The sequence below is a fragment of the Myotis brandtii genome, unplaced genomic scaffold (genome assembly GCF_000412655.1).
Source record: "Myotis brandtii unplaced genomic scaffold, ASM41265v1 scaffold827, whole genome shotgun sequence".
NCBI lineage: Eukaryota > Metazoa > Chordata > Mammalia > Chiroptera > Vespertilionidae > Myotis > Myotis brandtii.
In genome coordinates, this window is record NW_005371360.1 from 775,457 (window position 1) to 788,429 (window position 12,973).

A 12,973-nucleotide genomic window follows, 5' to 3' on the forward strand; every position below is an offset into this window, starting at 1 on the left:
CCGCCGGGGACACGGTGTCCTCCGGTAAGGGCCCGGCTCTCTTGGCTCCTGGAGCCACTTGTTCAGCCACAAGAGGGCGCGAAACCTTTTTTGGGGGGAGGGGGTGTCCTTCAGGGCAAAAACCGGATTTGAAGGAGAGGGGGCTGTACCTTGCTTTCTTGCTTTTTAAGAGACATTATCTTGTTCAGAATAGTCTCAAAATTCTCCCAGAAGGAGCGGTTTGGGGGTTAGGATTCATCGGGCCGAGGGGGCTGCAGAGGGTGGGCAGATTTGGGGCGGGGCTAGAGGGGAAACCGGCCCGCCCAGGGGTTGGTCCCCACTGCCCCCTCCGCAGGAAGCCACAGCATGTCTGGCGGTGACACTGGCCCTGTTTAGCGGGCTTGTGGTTACCTGCAAGGCTGGGCCACCAGTCCAGATCCAGGGAGCAGGGCCAGGGGCCGGGAAGGGGGCATGGGAGGCTGGACTCCTGATGTTCCTCACTCCTGCCTGCCCGCCCGCCCTGCCCTCTCCGGGCCCAACATCCTTCTCTCTGTGTTCCCGGACACTCTTTGTCTGTCTTTAAGTGCCCCAGTGGGGCGTGACTGGTCTAGGCTGATGGCAGTGGAGGGAAGACTCCCAACTCTACCAGCTTCTCCCCACCTTCAGCCCCTCGCCTTGGGGCCCTTCTCCCAACGCCCTTCACCCCAGGAGTCCCGGTGATTGGAGTTCTGAAGCCACTCCTGGGCCCCCCAGCCTGCCGGCGGCCAGTTGCAAAGAGCTGGCTCTAGGGGTTGCGGGAAAGGAAACCAAGCATCCCCCCTCTGCCGCTGGGCAGTGTCTGAAATTCCACCATGAGCGCTTGTCCCTCAAGTTTCAGGCCTCGGTTTTCAGGGGCGGAGGGTGGGGAGCAGAGGATATGAAGCGTCTAAAGCAAGAGAAGGAACCAAACAGTCTGTAGCCCAGCCCTCCGGGTAGGACACAATCAAGAGACTGTTTCTGTTGGACAGAAATGGTACGGCTGCCTGTTTGGTAAAAGGGCTCCTTAGCTCTGTCCTTCAAGGGCAACACACTTAGACCAAGGGTGGCGCCCAAAGTGGGGAACAAAGACTCGATCTCAGGGTAGGGCAGCCAGGGAAGGCTTTCGAGAGGAGCTAGGGCTGTGCCGGGTGAGTAGGAGTTTTCTAAGGTGAGAACACAAAGGGCATTCCAGGTGGCGGGAACTACACAGGCAATGATCTGGAGGCAGGAAAGAGCAGGCTGGTTGGCTGTGGCACATCCAGGGTGCCTGGGTGGATGTGGGAAGGAGAGACTTTCTGAAAGGCTGGCCGAGGGAGCACCGGGCTGGGGTATTCAAAGGTGGATTACTGCAGGTGGGGGCTGGAAATACAGAGGAGAGAGGCACGGGGCTTTAACACATGTGGTACCAGTGGGCCAGCATCTCTGCTGAGGGCCGGAGGGATTCTCTGCAGATGTTATCTTTCCTGGTCTCCCAAGGTGGGCAGAGGAGCCCCGGGGCAGGAAGAAATTACAGAGAGGGCACCATTCGTGCCTAAACAGCTTGGTGTGTTGGGGACCTGGTGATTGGAGTTCTGAAGCCACTCCTGGGCCCCCCAGCCTGCCGGCGGCCAGTTGCAAAGAGCTGGCTCTAGGGGTTGCGGGAAAGGAAACCAAGCATCCCCCCTCTGCCGCTGGGCAGTGTCTGAAATTCCACCATGAGCGCTTGTCCCTCAAGTTTCAGGCCTCGGTTTTCAGGGGCGGAGGGTGGGGAGCAGAGGATATGAAGCGTCTAAAGCAAGAGAAGGAACCAAACAGTCTGTAGCCCAGCCCTCCGGGTAAGACACAATCAAGAGACTGTTTCAACAAATGTTTGTTGGACAGAAATGGTACGGCTGCCTGTTTGGTAAAAGGGCTCCTTAGCTCTGTCCTTCAAGGGCAACACACTTAGACCAAGGGTGGCGCCCAAAGTGGGGAACAAAGACTCGATCTAAGGGTAGGGCAGCCAGGGAAGGCTTTCGAGAGGAGCTAGGGCTGTGCCGGGTGAGTAGGAGTTTTCTAAGGTGAGAACACAAAGGGCATTCCAGGTGGCGGGAACTACACAGGCAATGATCTGGAGGCAGGAAAGAGCAGGCTGGTTGGCTGTGGCACATCCAGGGTGCCTGGGTGGATGTGGGAAGGAGAGACTTTCTGAAAGGCTGGCCGAGGGAGCACCGGGCTGGGGCAATCAAAGGTGGATTACTGCAGGTGGGGGCTGGAAATACGGAGGAGAGAGGCACGGGTCTTTAACACATGTGGTACCAGTGGGCCAGCATCTCTGCTGAGGGCCGGAGGGATTCTCTGCAGATGTTATCTTTCCTGGTCTCCCAAGGTGGGCAGAGGAGCCCCGGGGCAGGAAGAAATTACAGAGAGGGCACCATTCGTGCCTAAACAGCTTGGTGTGTTGGGGACCTGCGGCAACATTTGAACTTGGGGAGATGGAAGAAGTGACTCAGGTACCCCGATTCCCAGGAAAGTAGTGTTAGGGTTTGAGCTGTGCCTGGGGCCTGTGCCTCAGTTTCCATTTCTGTCTGTTGACCAGCTTTGTGTGATATCCTGGCCCCTCAGACAACCCACATCCCTCACACCACCCACTGGGCCCCAAGCCAGCTGCTCAGCTATGTGCTATGCCAGGCCTCATTAGGCTGATCCTGTTATCCTACCCTGGGGAGCCCCCTCCTGCCCGCCCCAGCTGCCTGCAGGGCCAGCCCCAGACCAGCCTCATATGGTCAAGGTGGGTGGGAACTTTATGGTCTAGCCCAGGGGTGGGCAAACTTTTTGACTGAGGGCCACAATGGGTTCTTAAACTGGACCGGAGGGCCGGAACAAAAGCATGGATGGAGTGTTTGTGTGAACTAATATAAATTCAAAGTAAACATCATTACATAAAAGGGTACGGTCTTTTTTTTTTTTAGTTTTATTCATTTCAAATGGGCCAGATCCGGCCCGCGGGCCGTAGTTTGCCCACGGCTGGTCTAGCCACAGAGGGCTGGGCTAGAAATGGTAGGTCCGTGGACCGGAAAAGCTGTGGCCCCATGCCACACACACTCGCCAGCCCTGTCTCCCTGAGAACACAGCAGTGGGTGTAAGAAGAGGGCTCCAGACACAGTGGAGAATGGAGGACTGACCCTGTAGGCAGGTCACAGGGCCCCTGTGCCCTCTCCTCGCTCATCTCCCCATACTGGCCCTGGTTCCATTGCTGCAGTGACACTGGTCACCTTGAGCAGGCACAGCCCTACCTCGGAGCCTTTGCTCCTCCCCTGGAATGCTCTCCCCAGATCTTCACTTGGTCCTAGCGCAGATGCTCCCTCCTCTGAGAAGCACTTCAACCTCAGAGCAGCCCTCCCACCGCTGGTCCTATTGCTTCACCTCGTTTTATTTGCTGCTGTTGTTGTACTGTCACCATCCAGATTACCATATATATTTCTTATTTAGCATCCATTGTCCTGATTGGACAGCGAGTTGGCAAGGGTGGGGCCCAGGTTGGCCTTGGTCATCCTGAGTTCCCTGCCTGGCCCAGCATACAGTAGGGGCTCAATAAGTGTTTGCTGAGTTAATGTGTTAGGTGCAGAGCCCAGCCTGGCTGTCTGGGCTTTCTGCCATCTGGCCCTTTATTTACTTGCTAGTTCTGCTCTACTGTGTGTTTTTGAGGAAACCTCTTACTTCCCTGAAACTCAGCCCTATTTTCCCCCCAAAAGCAGAGCCTATCATATCCTCCCCATGTTTCCTCTCCCCCTCAGCATTACCCCTAGTACCCAGAGCCCAGGGATGGTAGAGGCATCGAGAAAATGTCGGGAGACAGACCCAGGTTCAACCACAGCTCAACCACTTATTTGACCAAATCACTCTACCTCTCCAAGCCTCAGTTTCCCTGTGTGGAAAATGGGGCTAATAATAATTACAGCTTTTTCCAGGGACTGTGGGGAGAATTAAACATGTGGAAAGTCCTTAGCATAGTGCTTGGCTCTAAATAAATGAAATAGCCAACACTGCTGGGTGTTATTGTTGTTGTTAGAGAGGCCATATGGTACAGTGGTTAAGAATGTGGAGACTGGGGTGTTGGGGGTGGGGCTTTGAGGGATGAGTAGGAGTTTGCCCAACCACTAAGTTCAAATCTCACTTACACTCTGCTTGACCCTTAGCAAGTCATTTCACTTCTTTGGACCTCAGTTTCCCCCTCTACACAATGGGGGTAAAAGAGTTCATACCTTGCTAAGAGTCATTACGTATGAAGTGCTTACACCAGTAGTGTTGCTCGCTAGGGTTACCATTAGCTATTATTATTTTACTTCTGTTATTATCACAAAGCAACCAGCACAGTCCTCCCCAGAAGTCACTCTCTCTGTCCGTCTCTCAGCTACACTTTGGCCAAGACAAACCCAGAGCCCCTTAAGATAAGCTCAAGGGCTGACACTCTCTTCTCAGAGTAGCAGGGAGCCAGCAATGGTGCTTGCAGTTGGGCAGCAGGAAGCTCATGGGGGAAGATGATGAGAGGCTACGCCCCCACCTCTGGCCAGGCCTGGAAGGGTCTGCTTGGGGTGTCTGTGAAAGTGCCAGCCATGAGGCTGGCCCCCGACCCCTGCAGACCCAGCATCGGAACCAGCTGTGCTAGCCAGATGTTCCTGGTTTACCCCCAGATGTGTGTTGCCAGCTCGAGGCTGCCCTGGCCTCCCCATCCCCACTATGGGGTGGGGCTGGGCCCTGGGGCCCTCTGAGGGAGGGGACACATTTTTGTGGGCTGCAGAATTTGTTTCTTGTTTTGCAGAACCGTTGAGTCTTGCCTTGAGAGAGGCCCAAGTTCCGCCTGTCATGGGGCCTCAGTTTCCCCATCAGTGGACCCCCAGGGGCCATCTGGGAGAAAGGAGACAAGCAGGGCTGTCCTAGGAACAGGCCCAGCTGCCAGCCCAGGAGCTGTTAGCACTGATGGGGGAAACAGAGGCACGGGCGTGCAAGCATGTGGGCCCAGCTGTTGCTGTCGGCTGGTTCTGCAGAACTTCCAGAACTTAAATGACCCTCCAGGTAGGGGAGGGTGTGCTGGGCAGTCTGTTGTACAGATGGGGAAACTGAGGCTCAGTCAGGAAGAGGCAGAGCAGGGATCCAAACTCGGCTGTCTGGAGTCCATGTGCTGCAGTATTCAGACACACGCCTTTCCCCAGTGTGCGGGCCGTGCCCACATCTGCCCCTGTGACTTCACAGCGTGGCTCGCTCTGCCTGTGGACAATGACAGCCCTACTAGCCACCCCACTCAGCTCTCCCCTGGCATTCCTGTGGTGCTGGTGGCCCCTGTGGACACTTTCTGAAGATGGGGAAACTGAGTTACGGTGGGACCAGGGACATGTTCAGAAGTGAGGTAGAAAGGAAGAAGGGCGCACATGGAGGGAGGTACCAAAAGCGTGGAGACTGAGGAGCTGCAGGCAGCTCATGCCTCTGTGAACAGAACTATTGAGATCACCCAGCCCAGACTGCCCCTCCGGAAACCCCTCCTCCAGGAAAGACAGGCATGGACATAGCTATGCTGCAGGGCTGACAAGAGGGATGGCCCTGTGGCCAGGGTGCCAAGATGGGGAGCAGAGAAGGCTCCTGGAGGAGGGGCTTTAGTAGCTAGGGCTTTAAGGATAAGTAGGAGTTTGCCCAATGGGGACAAGCCTCAATGCCAGGCTTCCCCCAGACTAGAGGAGTGAGTGGATTGAGGGAGGGGTCACCTCTTGTCCTTCCTGTCCCTGGGTGCAAGCATGAAGCAGGTGCCTCCCTGAGGCCAGGAGCTCTGCAGGATGGAGGCTGTTAACCCTGGGAACAGGTAGGTCCCTGGGAAACTGAAAAGGCAGAGCCCCGGGGCGTTGCCTGGACACCAGGATAATGAGCAGCATTTCCTGGCACCACCAGGGAAGCTGCCAGAAACACCCACACACCCTCACCCTGATTGTCTGCTCCTTGGGTGATTAGAAGGACCTACCTGGTTGTGTGACTTTGGGCTATTCATCACCCCTCTCTGAGCCCCCATTCCCCTCCCTCCCCACCCAGCCCTGGGGATTCGGTGCCTCCAGCTAGAGGTGGAGGTCTAGCCTCGATCCCTCTTGCTGCAGTTCAGACTGGCCTGGCCCCCAAGAAGGGAGGGTAATCCCTTCCCTCGACAGTGAGGACTCTCCAGGATCTGGACATTGCCTGAGGGCTGGGTAGGGAACCGGCAGAGTGAGTGGCACCTGTCTGGGCAGAGTGAGTGGCACCTGAGATGCTAGCAGGTGTGGACCTTGGCCGGGTACCAGTGGTTCTGGCAGGTCAGTTCTCTCCTGGGTCATTCTGCCTCCTCCACTGCCATGTGCCTCGCTCGCAGCCCACCGTGTGTGCTGTTCACTATTCCCCTGGGATCTTTGCAGTTAAGGACCCAAGAGCACGGAGGGCTTGTTCATGTGTGTGTCCCTGTGTATGTGAGCATGTAGCCGGAATGCAGAACATGGTTGTGCTCAAGTGTGATCATGTTCGAATGCCATGTAAAATGCCCACGTGTGAACATGCATGAGTGTGAAACATGCTAGCATGTGCATATGGTAGTGTGCAAACGTCATAATGCACGAGTCTAAAAATGCCCAGGTGTGTGTGTGAAACATTAGTGTGAGTGTGAAACATTAGTGTGTGAGTGTGGTAATGCTTAAGTGTATGTGTGTGATCATGTTCAAGTATGTGGGTGTGAAAACGTGTGTGACTGTTCGAAGATTAAGGGTAAACACATCCAAGAATGTGGTAATGTTTGAGTAGGAATATGAAAATACCCTAGTGTGTGAGTGTGGTAGTGTTTGGGTGTAAGTGTGAGAACCTTAAATGTGTGTGTGACAGTGCTCAAGTGTGTGAATGTGAGGGTTTCAATGTGTGTGAAAATGTCCAAATGCATGGTTGTGAGTATGAAAACACTGAGTGTGTAGGTGGGAGAGTGTTTGAGTGTGTGAAAACATCCATGTGTGAGTGGGATACAGCGTGTGCAAGAGTAAGAATGCCGAGTGTGTGAGGGCACCCACCTCCCCAGATCTCCAGGCCTCCATTACACAAGCACGCCTGGCCCCTCCCCTGTGCCCTCCACCACACCCACATCACCCCCTCCCTGTCAGGTCCCTGCCAGAGACAAACCAGTTGGGTGACCCCCTTACAGAAAGATCCATTGTTAACCGATGCTTATCAGCTGGCTTGCTGGACCCCCTCCATTGTCAACCCCCCCTGCTTTCCTGTCCCCCATCAGAGCTCTGGTGGGGTCTAGTGTTTCAAGGCCACGGGGAGGGGGGTGGGGAGGGAGGGGGACTCCTGTGGCCAGGCCATCTCTTGGCTGGTGTTTCATCCATCCTCCAGCCCCCACTGAAGCCCTTAGCAGAGACAGAGGACCACAGCCTGGCGCTGTGCCCCGCCTTGTTCCAGCCTAACAGGGAAACGGAGGCACACTATTCCAAGACTTGGGTGTGAGAGCAAGCAGGAAGTTGGGGTAAGAGAAAGCCATGCCCATCGGAGGACTTTTTTTTTTTTTAACCCTCTCCCAAGGATATATTTTTTTCCCATTGATTTTTAGAGAGAGTGGAAGAGAGAGGGAAAAACAGAGAGAAACATTGATGTGAGAGAAACACATCGATTGGTTGCCTCTTGCATGTGTCCGTCCAGGGCCAGAGCCGGGGAAGAGCCTACAACCATGGTACATGCCCTTGATCGGAATCGAACCCGACACCCTTCAGTCCACAGGCCAATGCTCTATCCACCCGGAGGTCTTCAGCCTGGGTGGGTTTCCCTGCTGTCTCCCCCTACCAACTCTGTGACCTTGGGTAAGTCATGTGACTACTCTAGGCCTCAGTTTTCCCATCTGTGAAATGGGGATAAAGACTCTTTGTGAGGTTGAAGTGACTTAATATGCATTGATTGTAGAACAGGATCTGGCATAAAAGGGGGTGGTTTGGGCACTTGACAAATGGGCTGACCTCTGTTTGCTGCACAACCTTGAGAATGAAATATTTCTCTGCAGCCCACAAATTCCCGCGGGATCTACCCTGTCACACCCCCCCCCCCCCCCCCCCCCCCCCCCCCCACACAGGGGGCCCTCTCCTGTTCCTTCAATGAGCCAGGCCTGGCCCTGCCCCAGGGCCTTTGCAGGTGGTGTGCCCTCTGGTATCCAGGTTTGTTATATGCCCCCCTGTCTAGGAGCTCATTCTCTACCACCACCATCAACAGTAATAAAAATTATGATATAAAATAGTGGCAAGCCCTTGGGGTGACTCCACGACATTTGCTCCCAAGCCCAGCTCAGCCCATGTCATGTGTGTTGTGTCTGCCTTCGAATTTCAGGTCCTTTTCTAGCGAAATGCCTTTGAACAAGCCCCTGTTTTGTGCTTCAGTTTCCTCAGCTGCAAAATGGAGATAACAGTGCCTCTCTCGTGGGCTCAGCGCCCAGTTTGGTATAGAGCAGGAGCTTAGTAAATGCCCACTGTTACTGTCCAGTGGGTGTAGGTCCTGTGCCTGTGCATCCATGCGAAGGGGGAGAGCTCTTTGCTCTGCCTAACCCAGTGGTTCTCAACCTTCCTAATGCCGCGACCCTTTAATACAGTTCCTCATGTTGTGGTGACCCCCAACCATAAAATGATTTTCGTTGCTATTTCATAACTGTAATTTTGTTATGAATCAGGATGTACTTTCATTGTTACAAATTGAACATAATTAAAGCATAGTGATTAATCACAAAAACAATATGCAATTATATATGTGTTTTCCGATGGTCTTGGGCGACCCCTGTGAAAGGGTCGTTTGACCCCCAAAGGGGTCGCGACCCACAGGTTGAGAACCGCTGGCCTAACCCAAGCACGGCCAGGCCTACGAAAATCACATGCAAATGAAATACAAACAATACACAAATGAAATGCATATTGCCTGCAAATTGCTCTCACCTGGGTGAGCAGCCTGCGCTCTGAGGTGTGCGCTTGGGGGCGCCCGGCACCCCACGGCCGAGCCCAGGCGCTGACCCGCGTCCAGCCCGGCTTTCAGTGCTCTGTGTAAATGTTTACACCGGGCCTGTTGCCAGACCCTGTGCGGGGCCGGCACAGGCAGCCGGGTGGGGGAATGTAAACGCAGGCTTGGGGCCACCGGGCAGCAGGGAGCTGCTCAGACATGGTTGAGGGGGATAGGGGTGTAAGAGGGTTATTAAACACCTACTGTATGCACTAAGCCCGAAGTTCCCAGTAGTCACAGCACCGAGTAATGGGTTTCTAATGGGGGATGCTTAGGGCTTGGGGTGTGGGGAGCAGTCAGGGAAGGCTTCCTGGAGGAGGCACCAGTCCAAGCTGAGACTGAAAGGAATGAGAGGGCAGGGGAGAGAAAGTGTTCTGGGTGGAAGGACTGGCTTGTGCAATAGCCTGGAAGTGGGTGGAGAACAGCTTTGGTTCATTGCAGCCCCTTTCTGGGCATCAGTTTATCTGTCTGGAGGGTAAACCCAGGCTCTGAAAGGACAGCAAATCACTCTGAAGAACATCATATGTAGGAACCAAGTGTCAACCCCACGGTTTCTGCCCCCAGACTGTACTCTAATGCCGGGCCTCCTGGCCACCCTTGTCCCACAATGCCCCCTGTTGGGAATGCTTCATCTTTCAATCTTTCCCTAAACACTGGGCTCCAGCTACCCCAACCTCTTGGCTGGATTGGCCCAGCTTGGTTCAGCCTCAGCTCCTTTGCACTGGCCGTTCCTCCTGCCTGAGATGCCACTCCCTTCTGCCTGGCCAACTCCTACTTTTGTTCAAATCTCAACTTTCCTCAACCCTCCAGAAAGCACTCTGGCACCCCCAGATGGGGTGGTCCCCTGACACCCCTGGCACAGCGCCCACACCCTCCTTAGCAGCAGTTTTTCACAACCATGTTCTGTGGTTCCTTGCTGAATCATGTCTGTTATCATTCAGCATTAAGCAGTAGTGGTTCAAAATCATGGGCCCACTGTGTCCCCAGTGTCTGGCCCAGTGCGCTGTACCTGTCTGTTGCCTGGCAGACTGAGGCCGTTTGGCTGACCCTCCCGTGCCCGCAGGCCGAGGATGCAGCGCTGGAAGGCAGCAGCCTTGGCCTCGGTGCTCTGCAGCTCTGTGCTCTCCATCTGGATGTGTCGGGACGGCCTGCTCCTCAGCCACCGCCTCGGACCCGCGTTGGCCCCACTGCGCCGGCCACCTCGAACCCTGGACGCCCGGATCGCCCGCCTGGCCCAGTGTAAGCCCTTCCCCTGACACAGGGACGGCCATACTGGTGGAATGTCAGGCAGTGGAACCAGGCCACAGAAGCTTTTTTAAAGATGGGGTGGAGGGAGGATGCAAATCCCCCAATGGCAGGGTGTGTGTGGGGGCGTGGCTCCTGGGAACTGGGGTCTCTCGGCTTAGCTGTCACAAGGAATTAGACTCAGTCCCTCAGGGGCCAGGGGGCCAGATGGAGATTAGACCTAGGAACTCTGGCAGGGGGGCCCCACCTGCCGCACAGCGGGGGGCGGGAGGGGGAGGCTGGACCCAAGGCCCCAGTGACCTGCATGTGTTGATAGGGAACAAGAACAGGGGAGACAGAGAGAGACCTAGACATGGGGAAAGAGACAGATATAGAGATGCACAGAGACAGAGACAAAGGTGGGAGAGAGACGTGGAAAAGGCAGTGCAGTCGAGAAGTGAAACTCCCACCTGGGGAGAATGGCCACCTGGCCCAACTCCTCACTTGACCCTCGTGCCTGCCTCCTGCAAGTTCTGCATGGGCCCCAACCTTGTGTGTGCACACATGACCACGCACTGTGGTGTAGGCACAGGCCTGGCGCATGCATGGCGCCTGCGGGTGGGGGTTGCGGGTGGATGCTGCATGCACACCCGCCCTGCCAGGCCTCACAGTCCTTCTTTCTTGTCCTCACAATAGACAAGGGCGGCCTCCGGCACAGACTGCACTTCCGTTCCCAACACTTGCCCTTGTAGGCTGCAAAGCCCTTCCCAGGACACTGGGTTCCAGAGACCTGGGTGGGCCCCCAAAAGCTAGCGTTCCAAGACCTGGGGACAAAGCACCAATGGTGGAATCCACTGAGAAGAGTCTCAGCCCATGGGCGGGTGCCTGCCGGTCCTGTGTCCTGCCCCTGGGCCCAGCTGTACTGGGGGAAGGGAGTGGCTGTTGATCCCCTCAAGGTCCTGGGACGAATGTGCTGATGGTGGAATTTCAGGCTGGAGGAATGAGGAGCAGATCTCATCTCTCTGTGTTCCAGACCCTGTGCACGTGGCCTGGCCTGCTGGAGGGATGCAGGGACAGATATACTAAAAGATTATTCATTGTTTATTTGAAATTCAAATTTAACTGGGCATCTGTATTTCATCTGGCAACCCCCCCAACAACTCTCTAGAAGCACACCTTGAGGCGTGCACACTAAGTGGAGGAGTTTTAGGCACCAGGAGTGAGTCGGCTCAAATCTAAGCCCAGAGCAGACAGTGCTGGCTATCCCAGACTGGCCCTGGGCTGCAAGAACTCGGAAAAGGCTGCTCCTTCATCCCCCACTTCCCACCCTCCCAGCCACAGCCACAGTGAGGACTCTGCGAGCCACACTGGACAGACAGGGATACTGGCAGAGGAGGGCCAGCACCTACCTGGAGTTGAACAAGAGGAGTGGCAGAGCTAGGCTCAGGGCCTGGGCTTGTCTGCTTTCCGAGGCCTGCTGTGGAAACAGACACTCTCAGGGCAGCAGACAGTCCCTCCCCCTCAGGCTTCCCAGTAAGATACTTTTTGACAGCCAGGTGTGCCAGCCTTGGGGGCAGGTCCCGGCTAAACTCAGGATTTCCCCTCCCAACCTGTGACTGCAACCTGTCAGGCTGGGAGCCTCCTGCCAGCCATTCCAAAGTCTGCACTTCTTTCCTGGGGCTGCGGAGCACAACAGATCCTCGAATAAAGTCATTTCCTTGAACCTAGTTTTGTTCCAATGATGAGATGCCGTAAGAATGTTTATATTAATTAGCCTTTGGTAAAATGGGTTTCATTCCTTGTCATTTCGCCTGAGTTCCAAGAACCTACCGGTGATGTTAAGTAAGGACTTACTGTCCTGGAGCAGGGCCGGCCTCTTGGGAAATAAATTTAGGCTACGGGATCCTGGAATTCTGTGACTCTGGGCACCTCCCGAGGGCAGCTGTGGGAGGAGAGGGCCGAACTTGGGCCAAACTTGGGTACTCGATGGAGGCAGGAAAAATGCTGTCCAGGTTCCTCTCTCACTGCCACCTGCTAGTGGGTGGCCTTGGCCCAGTCTCTGCTATTTTGGGTGCCCAGTTTCCTTACCTATAACATGGGAGTGGCCCTGACAATAGCTGCTGCCACCCATGGGGTGGGGTCCCCACACAGGCCTCAGTGCCTGCTGCTCCTCTGTGTGTTCTGAGAAGCCCAAACACCCGATTTGGGTTTCTGTATAGGGAAACTGAGTCCCACTGCACAGTAGAGCAACAGGTACGGGGTGGGGGGTTGTGAGCAGCCCAAGGGCTCCCAGAAGATGTTGGGGCTTTGAGTAGGGACCCCAGAGAGTGAGGGAGAGACCCATACAGCTCAGCTAAAGGGTGGGGAGTTGGCGGGGGAGAGCCCAACATAGGGATGGGATCCACAGTGTTGGGGGCGGGGCTGAGACACCCAGATGAGCTCAGCTCAGGGGGGCAGGCTGGAAAGTGGTCCAGGGAACGAAGAAAGGGTTAGCCAGGCTCTGAGCAGCTCAACATAGGGCAGGGTCCAAAGAGAGATGTTGGTAACCTTGGGGGCCCAGCGTAGGGGTCTGCATATGCACCCCTCCAACACCTTCCAGCGAGGGCGCGGGGGCAGGAATTGGGAAATGGGCTAGCGCCCAGCGCCCCCACAAGGGTCATTTTTGCAGGGGAAGAGCGAGGGTAGAGGACTCCCTCTCACCCACCCACTGATTCCCATCCCTTCTCTCCCTCCCCTCGCAGACCGTGCACTACTGCAGGGCGCCCCG

At 55.5% G+C, this 12,973-nt stretch overlaps 1 protein-coding gene across 1 annotated transcript in view; it reads left to right on the forward strand.

Moving 5' to 3' along the window:
- Positions 1 to 7,573: 7,573 nt before the first annotated feature.
- The window catches only part of NRTN (neurturin), a 5,945-nt gene continuing 545 nt past the window's right edge, over positions 7,574 to 12,973 (forward strand). Inside the window, exons 1-3 of the mRNA XM_014531868.1 lie at positions 7,574 to 7,764; positions 10,046 to 10,221; positions 11,542 to 11,762. Of these exons, the coding sequence (XP_014387354.1) occupies positions 7,637 to 7,764; positions 10,046 to 10,221; positions 11,542 to 11,762 (525 nt within the window). The 5' untranslated portion in view covers positions 7,574 to 7,636. The remainder of the gene's footprint in view (positions 7,765 to 10,045; positions 10,222 to 11,541; positions 11,763 to 12,973) is intronic.